The 13,029-nt window shown below is 49.4% G+C and overlaps 1 protein-coding gene across 1 annotated transcript in view; it reads right to left on the bottom strand.

Moving 5' to 3' along the window:
- Nucleotides 1-13,029, bottom strand: part of LOC139049121 (uncharacterized) — a 39,757-nt gene that overhangs the window by 13,988 nt on the left and 12,740 nt on the right. Inside the window, exons 5-7 of the mRNA XM_070524346.1 lie at nucleotides 11,951-12,157; nucleotides 5,950-6,103; nucleotides 5,361-5,601 (exon numbers count right to left, since the gene is read on the bottom strand). Of these exons, the coding sequence (XP_070380447.1) occupies nucleotides 5,361-5,601; nucleotides 5,950-6,103; nucleotides 11,951-12,157 (602 nt within the window). The remainder of the gene's footprint in view (nucleotides 1-5,360; nucleotides 5,602-5,949; nucleotides 6,104-11,950; nucleotides 12,158-13,029) is intronic.

Below are 13,029 nucleotides of genomic sequence, written 5' to 3' on the forward strand. Positions count from 1 at the left end.
TTTAATTCTTTGGTCTGAGATGCAACATAAAAAGCATGCGCTGTCACTGTTTTGTTTCATTACATTTATTTGTGGGCTTTCACTCTCGAAATTTCGAGGAATAACTTTGTAAATATTGTAAGAAAAGGCATCAGCAACTTTAGTGATAGTAGAACTTTGGTACCGTATGAAACATATACGGGAATTCCCACTCACGGAACGGCCGACACCGGATTTCCTGCGACACGATGCCCTTAACGCTGTCGCATTAAAAGGCTGCATTCTGGTGAAGGTCGCATAGCCTCGTATTCAACGTTTCAGTGTGTACTGGTTCTAAACACAATCTATGAACGGAGGAAAGTTTTATACTTGTCATGAAAGCTGTTTTCCTTAAGCATTTGTGGATTAGTGTGCCACGACCAACAGCACTTTCAAAAAATGAAGCGCCAATGGTAGCGGCACACAAAGAAGGAACTGTCTTTTGTTCCTTCGTTGTGTGCCCTTACCGTTGGCGCTTCATTTTTTTAAAGCTATGCACCAACTAGCCCCATGATGCGTTTTACCAACAGCACACAGAATCTCATATTTTCTTACTCTCACCTCCGTCGGTGCTGTACGACAGAGTGCAGTGCCATAATGTACATGATACAAATCCCCCGCCCCCCGAAAAAAAAGTAACACGCAGTAATATAGACCGACCGCAGAGGAAGCCAAGAACTTGGGAAGGAGCGTGACGTCACACAGTCAGCCTTCGCAAGCCCGCACCCGGCGAAGCCATCCCCCTAGCTTTTTCTCTCTCTCCCATGCCTCCAAAAGACAATTCAACACGTGACCACGCAATCGGCGAAATCAGCTAATGTGTTAGGTTCTCCGTAGGTTTTAATCGAGGAGCACGTCCGGTAGTTTGTCAATAATCTGGTGCACACGTTCTCGTGATATGCTTGTGCAAGTTCTGTGTTTTGTTCTGGCGTACACATTTATTTTCGTAACACACCTGGCAGATTGGCAGGTGCGCGCAGTTGTCGTTGATCTTAACTAAAGCAGGCAGGCTGAAATTGGCAGTGGTAAACTTCAAAGGGACAAGTGGGCAGAATGTGTTACGAGACATTGATAGAAATGAAATGACCAAGATTTACAGTGATAGAGCCCAGCATGCTGTTCGCGATGTAAGTTAGGAATATTAGATTGTCAAAGAAAGTTAAAACCAATAAGCGGCGCGGCCTGGTGGTGAAGTCTTGGTACGTCGAATGTATTTCATGAGATTATTGTATGTAAATCGGCTGTTGTTAAGTACAGCACCCTTATTGCTTAAAATTCCAGTTAGCATATGTTAGGCTTTTACCGTGATTTATTCTATGCGCATTGCTAAGTGGCAAAAAAAAGTGGCTGTGGCTTAGCTAAGGTAAGCCCAAGATGCGAAGAATACTAGCCTTTATTTTAACGCGACAGCGTTAAGGAGCTCGTGTCGCAGAAAAGCCGGTGTCGTCGGCGTCGGCTCAGGCGTGCGGCGCTTGCTCAGGCGCACATTTCGTTCTCGCGCCGAACGCTGCGTTGCTCGACGCTCAACGCGTCCGATGCGGGGCGCGTAGTCGCCGCGCCGTAGCAAAGCCACCTAGAAACAGTCTCCGTAGCACACCGCAACCTTCGCTTCTCATTCCAACGAGCAGCTCTGTCTCCAGGAGGCATCTCACCTCGTGAGTGTCTAGCAGAGGCAAGCGCAGCTGCTTATATACCGCCGCGACGCCGCGAGCGACGGCGCGAGTTGGAGCCCCGTTTCTCCTCTGTCGTGACGTCACGGTGTCACGTGGTCAGCCTTGAAGGCGACGCCGCGAGCGACGGCGCGAGTTGGAGCCCCGTTTCTCCTCTGTCGTGACGTCACGGTGTCACGTGGTATTGAAGGCGACACCGCCGCGCCTGAGGAGCTGGGTTGAGCTCTAGTAATATGCTTCGCATAAAAAAATCACCGACCATTACGATACTCCCTAATGCGAAATTTGAACACAACTCTATACTTGTTTTTATTGCATGATACATTGGATGGCGTGGTCCATCTGTCTCGTGCGACGCATTGCAAACGGAGGGAAGTGTGGCGTGACTGCATCGCTAATCGGGAGATCGCGAAAGGCAGAGCGTGGGTTACGCGTGGCCGCGATTCACAGCAGCCGCCGCAAACAGACCTCCACTCATGCAGTGCTTTGTTTCCACATATGGTTTCGGTAAACGCTTTCACCGCATGTCATCGGTAACAGACGACGACGTGCTACTCTGGTGCCATCTGGTAGCAGTCTTTGCCGAAAGCCCATCTCGCACGACACTGCGCTTTTCTTCTCACGCTTTCCCTCCTCATGCCACACCTTCCTCCTCCGCTTTCCTCCTCACGCTCTCTTCGCTATCACCTTCTTTCATCCCCCGCTGCGCGCCTCGTTCGCTCGGTTACGCCGAGGGACGCCGTCGGTGAACGCAGGAACGGGCGCCTGAGAGTAGCGCTCTAAAAATGCCCGTTGACGAGTGATGCTGCCTTCATGGTAACGAGCATGTAACGAGTGGAGCTGCATAGGTGGGCAGAGCTGTTCAATGCCTCGCGGCGCACACGAGGGCTGTTGTATACGCGCGCGAGTTTGCGGGTTAGTATTCCAAGTTCTATTGTCTCGGTGAGGTGCAAAATGCCATCGACGAATCGTGCGGTGAATGGGTGCAGGCACTGTAATAATAGCACTAGAGGCATATCGCACCACTTAGTTTGGCTTGGCTAAACAAAAGCCTGGCGAATGCAGCCAGCAAAAGCGTGGCCTTTGAGATCTGCTTGTGTTATTTAGAATCAGCCATCACTGGGGCGTAGATTCGTACACCAGCTGTTATTTTACATATAATTCAACGCTTAATAAAACATGAACCGTTAGAATATCGGTTTAATAAACAAAATATTACTTTCTTCCAACTCGTCGACTGCCTTCTACCAATTCCGGCGTATAATCGCTATCGCGCGCGCCTATCACTATTTCCTCCATGTTTCCTGAGCATGACTCTTTCTACGGTCATGCTACAAGCATGTTTCTACCAACTAGCCCGGTATCACACCATGTTTATTCAGCATGACTACATCTTCAATACCGATTGGAAAATTCTGCTAAGATATGTTCCAAGGTTATGTTCCGCGAAGTTTTCCACGTTATCACTGTATCATCGGACAGTCAGACCAGTAAGCATTCCGTTGCGCTGAAGAAATGGGTACCATAACAATTTCTTGTTAGTCCCTTTAAATCAAACTGCGGCTCGATCAGGATCTCCGCCAACTTTTTCTGGTTGCTATATCAATCATGTGGCGCTGCCTATCAGCTTATTTTTTTTCGATGACCGAGGTTAATTGTTACGTGAGTTGAAAGCGCAGTAGTTTGCCTGTTATTTTTGCTTTATTCCGACGGACTTCAGCGGGGTAAGTTCAGTGCGCTAAAACGGCCCACCGACTGGCGTGCCATTTAAGTGTTGAGTGTCTTGTTGAATATGGGTGTATTGCCGATGCCTCAGAGATGCTAACTAATTTGTTACCTCTTTTTCATTACGCATCGGCATAATGGCGATTGTGTGCTTTAGCATTGATCTCTTCTGCAGAGGTACCTTGCACCAGCCAGATGGCGCTATATACAGTTTCACTGATCACCTCGTCATCGCCTATATACAAGCTGCAAGGGATACGAATAAGGTAGGACGGGATTTCAAGCGATAACGACTCTTGATTCAACGCTCGTACGAGTGTTTCGTGCAGAGGTTTCCCAAGGCTGATCATGGCTAGTGGTGTCGGACGTATGTCGTGCATATTATCAGTGATCACGGCGAGATAGTCCGGCAAACAAACGGCACTTACAGATGAAAACATTTGCGAATTCGGCCCCTCATCTTGATGTCGAGCATGCCCAGTCATTCGCAACATTCGCACTTTAAAAATTTCGTGTCTCTCAGACACGCTTTCCTCGCTATAAGTGATCCAAGGTGTATCCGCCGAATAAGCATAGCCTGTTCCTCCAATTTATCTTTATTCGCGTGACTTCACATACACTGCATTGCTGTCCCATTCGCAGCCTCCACAGCGCTGCTGAAGTTAGGGAATCGGGATACAACACGCAGCTTGTCACCACGACGCCTGTACGGCAATATGGCGGCCACCATGACGTCCGCGTATCGACGATGACGGCGGCCTCATGACATTAGATGCTGCTGTGAGCAGTGGAGGGGTAAATGAAAGGTGCCCCCGCTTCGTTTACGACGATTCAATTATATTCATCATTATCCCGATCTTCTTATCTTGATGTTGTGAGGAATGGGGGGGGGGGGGGAGTCAATCCCACTGTTCGTAACCGGTTGTCAAGATTGGAGTCGGGCATGAATTAGATGGTAGCTGGCCCATGCCGTCGTCCAACTTATCCGCGCTGAGAACGTTGTTGAAGGGAAGAACTGTTTCTCATCGAGAACGAGGAATAAGAGTTTATTTACAGTATCTACATAAGGACGTTGCAGTTCATCAGTCTAGCATGACTGCGAGATAAAGTACACTAAGCAGCCGCACAACAACGGTTTATGAGCACTCGGTTCTCCCTCGTTCCCAATATGAGGGAAACGGCCACCCAAGCACCGTAGATGAGTCGCCTCTTTGCCCGAGGGATTACACACACACAAACTTCCGCACAGGCTCACGGTCCGCAACCAAGGTCAGACGGTCTTCGCAGAACTCGAGGCTGACGTCAGCACCGGTGCGTGGTAAGGGGCCTCGAACTACGTTCCCTCGGGGACTCCCTTGTTCAGAGCAGACCAGGTCGGCGGTGGCGGGTTCCGTCACAAAGCCTGGTTCGTCGAACTCATCTCGGCAATCCCGCGACGCAGAGTGGCGGACGTGGCGCATTGTCCAAGAAAAGTTGACCCCGCGGTAGCAACTGGCTGGCGAAACTTGCACCTCAGCGGGCTGTTCATAACAATGTCTACTTCAGGCCGAAGGCCTCTCCCAGCGATCTCCAATTACTACTATGCTCCTAAACATAGTTTGCTGGGAAAAATACTCGAGGAAATCTTAGCGAGAGTGTCTACAATGGCACTTCAGCCAGCACAGGAATGATAATTTGTGCGTAGATTTTCCCAAACATTCAGCTTCTGGCTTCAGACTGCCTTGTGATTTTAGAAATTGACCGTTTTCAACAAAATATTTCCTCCCAAATGCAATAATTCGCAAATGCATATCACACAGACTTTTTCATACCTACTAACCATGAATCCCGTGTCACATGAACGATCACGCGGCGCCAGCCGTAGTTTCCTCTGAACGTTCAGCTACTGGAAACTCCGTGGTTTCACAGAACGAAACCAAAAACTGCACCGATTTGCCATCGACTTACCTTTGCGGGCGCGCGTCGGTGTGTCGGTGGCGGTGGCGTAGGCGGCGGTGGTCGTGTTGTCAGCGAAGTTGTGCAACGGCCCGACCCGCTGCCCGAGCCCGCTGGTTCGGCCCCCGGCGCCCGAGGCCTGCGACATCACGCCGACCGCGGAGCAGTGCCGCATCTCCCGCGTGGTCGTGTGCTCGTTGGAGCCGTCCTGGTGCTCAGCCTTTCTCGATGCCTCCGCATTCGGCAGCGGTGCCTGCGCCCACCCGAACGTACTTTTATTTTTTTCTGGATGATGCAAGATTAACCGGAACGCATTGGCGGACTGGTTTGTTTGGGCGCATTGTTGATGTTCTTACGGCGAAGCTATCTATGGGCGGGATCTGGCGGATTGCGTCCACGCGTAGACCAACAATTTTTCACACGTGGGCCCATCCCGAAGATAGTGCGATGCCAGGCCGACCCGCGGCGGAGGTGAAGCAGTCGGTTAGCCCTCCCCATGTGTGGGCCGATCCCGAACATAGTGCCATGCCGGGCCGACCCACAGCTGATGTGAATCAGGCGGTTAGCACTCCCCATGCGTGGTTAGCACTCCCATACCCACCTTGTGGCCGTGTTCGAAGAGCTGTAACGGCAGCCAGTCCCTGAGCACACCGCGAATGCTCGGGGCACGACCGCCGCGGCCCTTGTAGTAGGGCGCGCCTTGAAAGCGGTGGTTCAGCCGAGGTGCAGCCTTGGACCGCTTCTTCAGCGCCTTTCTGTGGGAGGATGATGGCGCGTGCAGTCGCAATGTTTATCATTGTAGACAGGGGGAGCGTGCTCTATTCGTTGCGCGCAGAAAACTCGTGGCGATCGACTGGCGTACTCTCGCAGTTCGCATTCAACGGGCGCATTGCCCGAGTCATCCTCGAGCGTGTGCTGCCTCAGCTGCCACATAGAGTTTCCAACAAAAATTAATGAAGGGAGATATGGTGCTACAGTCGTTCAGCCACAGGGGGAATGGTGGTTAGTGCATGGATTTGTGCAGTCTTCGTGTCTGTGACTTCGTCTATTGTTGGTGCTTTATCTTTTGTGCGTTATTTCTTTTTTAAGATATTGAGGAATCATACTTTCTTCTAAGCACATTATGCTATGAAGTCTCAGTGAACACGAGCGATCATTCCGAACTGTTGCACTTAGAAGTGCAAGGTCTTGTCCAAGTTCTTTTCAATTTTCGAAGCCACAACGTGTTTTGCAAAGAAGAAGCGCGAAGTGTAAGCAAACCCACGCAGTACCCAAAACTCCCCTGCTGACTTAACCGACTTTGGACTTCCCGTGAACACTATGGGGTCCCGGTTCCCTACCCGTAATTACTGTAAAAAAAAATTGCGGGGTTCATCCAGCCCGTGACTTACCACCACGTGCTCTCTTCGTTAACATGATCAGCTGTGTAGCTGCGAATGCTAATAGCTTCGTGAAACGCTTGATTAGGTGGTTAACAGCTTCGCAGACTGCTAGTGCGGATTACACCAGATTGAGGTGGTGCGTTGCCAAAGCTTTCAGATTAGCACACGAGGTAGGGTTCTGCGTGCGCAGAACAATCGGACGGACGGATGGATGGATGGATGGATGGATGGATGGATGGATGGATGGATGGATGGATGGATGGATGGATGGATGGATGGATGGATGGATGGATGGATGGATGGATGCATGGATGGATGGATGGATGGATAGATGGATGGATGGATGGATGGATGGATGGATGGATGGATGGATGGATGGATGGATGGATGGATGCATGGATGGATGGATGGATGGATGGATGGATGGATGGATGGATGGATGGATGGATGGATGGATGGATGGATGGATGGATGGATGGATGGATGGATGGATGGATGGAATAACTTTACTGAAAGGTCCTGCGAGCTACGGGTTGGAAGACCCCATATAGTGGGTTACTGTCACGTTGGGGTTGGGAGTTTCAACTCCCTGGCCGCATCGTGGGCTCGCTGGATGGCCTAGAGCTGCTCCGCCTGGTCCGTGCTGCGTAATGCTTCTTGCAGCCTGGCGGAGTCTTGATTCTTGTTTGCGTGGGTCCGACCACACGGCCCGAGCAAGTGATGTAGTAGGTCTAGTGTTCTAAGGCAATTTTCGCAATACGACGTCGTGCATAGCTCAGACATGTAGTGATGCAGTCTGTTCTGCGTAGGGTACGTGTTGGTTTGAAGCATTCTGAACGTGCGGGTTTGAGCCTGGTGAGCTTATTGTGAGGTGTGCTGTATATTCTACGGTCTAGATAAAAGAGCTTTGTGATCTAGTTGTATGTGGAGGAAGGGTCCCGATTCTCGCTGGGATGGTCATGACCAGAGTAGGTGGCGTCGCGAAGACTTGGGTCTCACGCGCTCCTGTGAGCCACCTCATTAAGATTCGGACGGGCGTCCTCGATCGCTTCGAGGTGCGCCGGGAACAAGCAGATGGTGTGATGCTGCAGCGGTGCGGATGTGTTGACTATTTGTAGTGCTTGTCTTGCAAGGGCTCCTTTGAAAGACTTTGACGGCCGAGCGTGAATCGCTGTCGACGTGGGTCGGGATCAGGTCTGTGAGCGCGAGTGCGATGGCTACCTGTTTTGCTATCTCGGACTTGTGGGTCTTGACTATGAGAGCGCTTGTGACTTGACCTTGCTTATTGACCATGGTGGCAACGAAGGCCTTCCTGGATGGGTACTGTGCCGCGTCTACGAAACAGGCTATGGTCGTCTTATCATGTATTTCGCGCCGGATGAATGATCCGCGTGCCAGCCTTCTGGGTTGATGGTGCGCAGGGTTCATGGTCCGCTGGAGTGGACGAAACCTATAGGAGTTGCGTGTTTCCATCGGAACGCTTTGGTATAGATTCTCGATTGCTGTGGTGTCATGACCTAGTTCGGCTAGGATTTCTCTACCCGGTTTGGTTCCGAGAGTCTTGTCAACTGAGCCCGTTCTTGAGCTTCGGTGATTTCTTCAAGAGTGTTCATCATCATCATCATCAGCCTGGTTACGCCCACTGCAGGGCAAAGGCCTCTCCCATATTTCTCCAAAACCCCGGTCATGTACTAATTGTGGCCACGCCGTCACTGCAAACTTCTTAATCTCATCCGCCCACCTAACTTTCTGCCGCCCCCTGCTACGCTTCCCTTCCCTTGGGATCCAGTCCGTAACCCTTAATGACCATCGGTTATCTTCCCTCCTCATTACATGTCCTGCCCATGCCCATTTCTTTTTCTTGATTTCAACTAAGATGTCATTAACTCGCGTTTGTTCCCTGACCTAATCTGCTCTTTTCTTATCCCTTAACGTTACACCTATCATTCTTCTTTCCATAGCTCGTTGCGTCGTCCTCAATTTGAGTAGAACTCTTTTCGTAAGCCTCCAGGTTTCTGCCCCGTAAGTGAGTACTGGTAAGACACAGCTATTATATACTTTTCTCTTGAGGGATAATGGTAACCTACTGTTCATGATCTCAGAATGCCTGCCAAACGCACCCCAGCCCATGCTTATTCTCCTGATTATTTCCGTCTCATGATCCGGATCCGCCATCACTACCTGCCCCAAGTAGGTATATTCCCTTACGACTTCCAGTGCCTCACTGCCTATTCTAAATTGCTGTTCTCTTCCGAGACTGTTAGTGTTGTGTCAAGAGTGTTGTGTACCCCCAGTTGCAGCAGGAGCTCTGTACCGGTGCTCTTGGGTATTCCCAGCGCTAGTGTGACTAGCTTCCTCAGTTGCACATTGAGTTTGTGTTTCTCCGCTACCTTACATCTGTGTATGGCCGCCTCCTACGTGAAGTGGCATAGCGCGAAGGCGTGTGTTAGCTTGAGGAGATTTTCTTCCTTAAGGGCGTGTTGTCTGTTTGCTACGGGTCGTATGAGATTCATAGCAGCGAAAAGAATCGGACAAACACATTTGCATCAGTGTGCGCGATTCATTATGTTATTACACCGAAAATAGCTCGCGACGGACAAAGCAGCGAGCCAGAGCTTTAAGGGGCTCAAGGAGCTCATTCTGGATACCTCTCTTGTGCCTGCGCGAACGCTGCGGCTCGAAAAACGTATAATGTGTGGCGCTTGCAATGTTACGAAGTTGCGCTTATCGCATATCAGGTATTCAGAGCTAACAGAGCTCTCGTTAAAATCACCTGCTGTTTATAGCCTAAGCGTGCTCATTTAGACGGATTGCTCGAGACGCCGGATATTAGATGTGCAAAACATCAACATTCATGATCTCCTCATTGTAAAAAGCACTAATGAGCACATTTCTTAATTACTATATATAATATATCTACGAATTTGCGAAATCAAGCCAGTGTGTCCCCAAGGCAGATATACATCAAGGAAGGCCCAGTTTTGGGATAGGTGACATGGAACTTACCCTAAATATTCACCATTATTATTTATTTTTTAAAGAATGCTTTGATATGGAATGAAGCAGTAAACCATCCAGCATATCAGTGTAACTACTCGCACATTGTGTGAACAAATATCACAAAACTGCTGTCATCCTCACAGTTCCTTCCAAGTGAAAGGGCCTCGCGAACCAACCGGCTACTATAGGAAAATTTGAATGCGCGCCGTAGCTTATATACTTTAGAGTTTGAAATGCAAAAAGTTTGTCTTCCAAGGCTGAACCGCTGGCAAGACGAGGACACAATATATGAAGAAAAAAGGCGAAGCTTAAGCGTCCGCTTTGCAGCTGTTATGGCGTCGTATGGTAGCTACGCGGCCGCGCGCGGCGCAGCAAGGAAGAGCGTGGTTGTGCGGCTAGTATGCTTCGCATAAAACGGATGCCGCAGTCTCTTTTTTTCTCGCGTCTCGCATCCTCTTTTTACCCACGCGATTTAGAACGCTCCTCCATTCGACGCTTCACCTCAACTCGAGAAAGTGGATGGCGGAGCCACCCCGGGAGAGGATGGATCATTGCGCTTCATCTAGAGTCATCGGCAATTACTGATGACGGACGCTAGTAAGTGTCGTGGACTCTCGATGAAGCGCAGTGATCCCTGCTCTCCAGAGGTGGCACCGCCAAACCCTTACCCCCTTATCTTAAGCCACGGGCCATCCCATCTTATAAATGCTTCAATCAACCAATCAATCAATCAATCAATCAATCAATCAATCAACCACGGCAATTCTCGAAAAGCATATGTCGTCTTCCTCATTTGTCGAGGGGTGGCGGTCCCCTCTGCTTGGTGAAGGGAAGGAAGATATTCGAGTCGAGGATCATTTGACAATACGGGGGTCGTCATGTCGAGCCAACGTAGGTCATCGACTCGTGCTCACAAAATTTGGAAATTATTCGGGTAGGCATTTCTATTTCACGTGCAAACAATATCCGCCTCTTAGAGGAGTCGGGATCGGGCAACAGGAAGCGCCTCCATGCGGCAGGCCATTTATAACTACAATTCTTGTAGCTATTAAATAAAACACCCTGCATAGATAGGTAATCTCCTTTCGCTTGCTTATCGCAGCCTGGAGAAGGAGATTAAGCGTGGTGTACGTAGTGGTGGCATCAACCGCCACCAGGCGAAGAGCTGTCCTTCAAGGGCATTCGTTCCACACAGGTTCCACACAAGGTCTAAAGTTTAACTAAGTTTAATGTTCAACTGATATCTTTAGACCCTTTCATGTTCGTATGCTGCGGTATTTGCAATTACCTGTATATATGTTGTTCGCTTCAATCAAAATTTCTTCAAGGGCATTCGTTCCACACAGGTTTCTCGTATACAGTACATTCGACTGGTCGCTTTCGGGCGCTACAGAGCACTCTAGCGGTCCAGTTTACATTTGGCTGGTTGAAGCAGAGCACCTGGGACGCATTCGTCTGGCTCATTCAGAGCACGGTGCTCCAGATAGGAGCGCTCGTAAGTGCTCTCAGCGTTAACCTGGGAGCGCGACCGAGATCCGTCGGAAAAGGCAGATCACGTGACGGTACTCCGACTGCTCCGGGAGTACCTGTCACGTTTTTGGCTGTGGCAGGCTTTCTCCGGCTCCAATCTCGAGAGGGTCACGCATCGCTGCGAACCGTGACGGAGCGCGATAGGAAGCAGTCGAATGTACCATTAGTAAGAGGAACAATTTTTGGTAACTAGGTTCTGTACACACGAGGTCACTCGCATTACTGTAGTTTGTAGGTCACGCGAAGTGTGAAAGGATAGAAACTTGGGCGAGTTGGTACGATAACATGATCTTTGATTGTAGCGCGAAGTGACACGGACACAGGCTAGAAGCCGACCACGACGAGCGCTAACTCTCAACTAAATTTTTATTGAGACGAACAACATATATATAGGTGATTGCAAGTACCGCAGCATATGAACATGGCAAGGTCTAAAGTTTAACTAAGTTTAATGTTCAACTGATGTCTTTAGACCCTTTCATGTTCATATGCTGCGGTATTTGCAATTACCTATATATATTTTGTTCGCTTCAATCAAAATTTAGTTGAGAGTTAGCGCTCGTCCTGTCCGCTTCTAGTCGGTGTCCGTGTCACTTCGCGCTACAATCCACGATCATGCCACGCGAAGTGGTTGCGCATAGCTGTAGCTCACGCAGGCATGCTCATGGAAAATGGCGTACGACAACTTCCCTCAGATGCTGGGAGTGCGGGGACTTCGGACTGGCACTGCCGCTGGGCCCTGCTTCTTCGTCGAGCGCTTCGACATGCTTGGCCGTGGTCATGGACGAGGCAGCGGTAGTGTACGAGGGCGTGGCCGTACCGGGGGAAGGTGGAGAACCCATGGCCTTGGGCAGATTTCGTCTCGCTTGCTTTTGTTGTCCTCGTGGTTCGGACCCACTATGGAGGAATGGGCGAAACTCGGATGGATAAAGCCAAGGTTATGTTTTTTTTTATCATTGTTATACGAGACCTAGGGCCTTTTGCGGTCATCAATTGGCGCTGTCAAATCACTCTGAACCAGAAATGCGCAAGCAGGGAAAGCCACAGGCATGTAAAAGTTTACTAAAATGAAACTCAAGTGAACACTAACCTATGTAGATAAGTCAAGTACTCAGTCTTGAAGTTATGTCACATGAACTAGAAAAAAGAAATGGGGCATAAGAAAAGAACACATAAACACGAACTCCAGTCACATGACTACGCTAAAGTCGGCAAAAAGTCCAGTCACGTGTCTACAATAAAGCGAGGCTCTGGACACAAAAGAAAACACAAAATTGGTTCCCAAAAAGTCAAGTGAATCCAGGCACAAGATGAACCAAAGCCAGGAAAAAAATTTAACACATATCATGAGTTTTCCCTACATGATAAATAATCTAATGAATATTTTCCGAGAATATGTCGCTCACGTCTAGAAATCTTTGGAGCACCATTCACAATCGTCGTTGCAATGAATATGTGTAGACTTAGATGTTGAGTCTTATGTGTTTATATGACGCAACTCCAATGAACCGGGAGCTGCTCAGCAAGTGTCGAAGGCGCTTTTAGTCTACCTTCAGGACACTCGCTTGACGCAGACGTTCCAGACGCTCCTTACTTGAGGAGCTTGCGCTTGCTAGCTGCGAAGATTATGCGTGACAATTTATTGTGGGTGTATGGGTGAGTCATGTTACGGATCCCAATCCCATCAGGGAGTAGCATGCAAGACCTGTGTGCAGACAAACATATCTAGCACCCACTAAGGATTGCCTATCTCCCCCCCCCCTCTCTCT

Source organism: Dermacentor albipictus, chromosome 8 (genome assembly GCF_038994185.2).
Source record: "Dermacentor albipictus isolate Rhodes 1998 colony chromosome 8, USDA_Dalb.pri_finalv2, whole genome shotgun sequence".
Classification (NCBI taxonomy): domain Eukaryota; kingdom Metazoa; phylum Arthropoda; class Arachnida; order Ixodida; family Ixodidae; genus Dermacentor; species Dermacentor albipictus.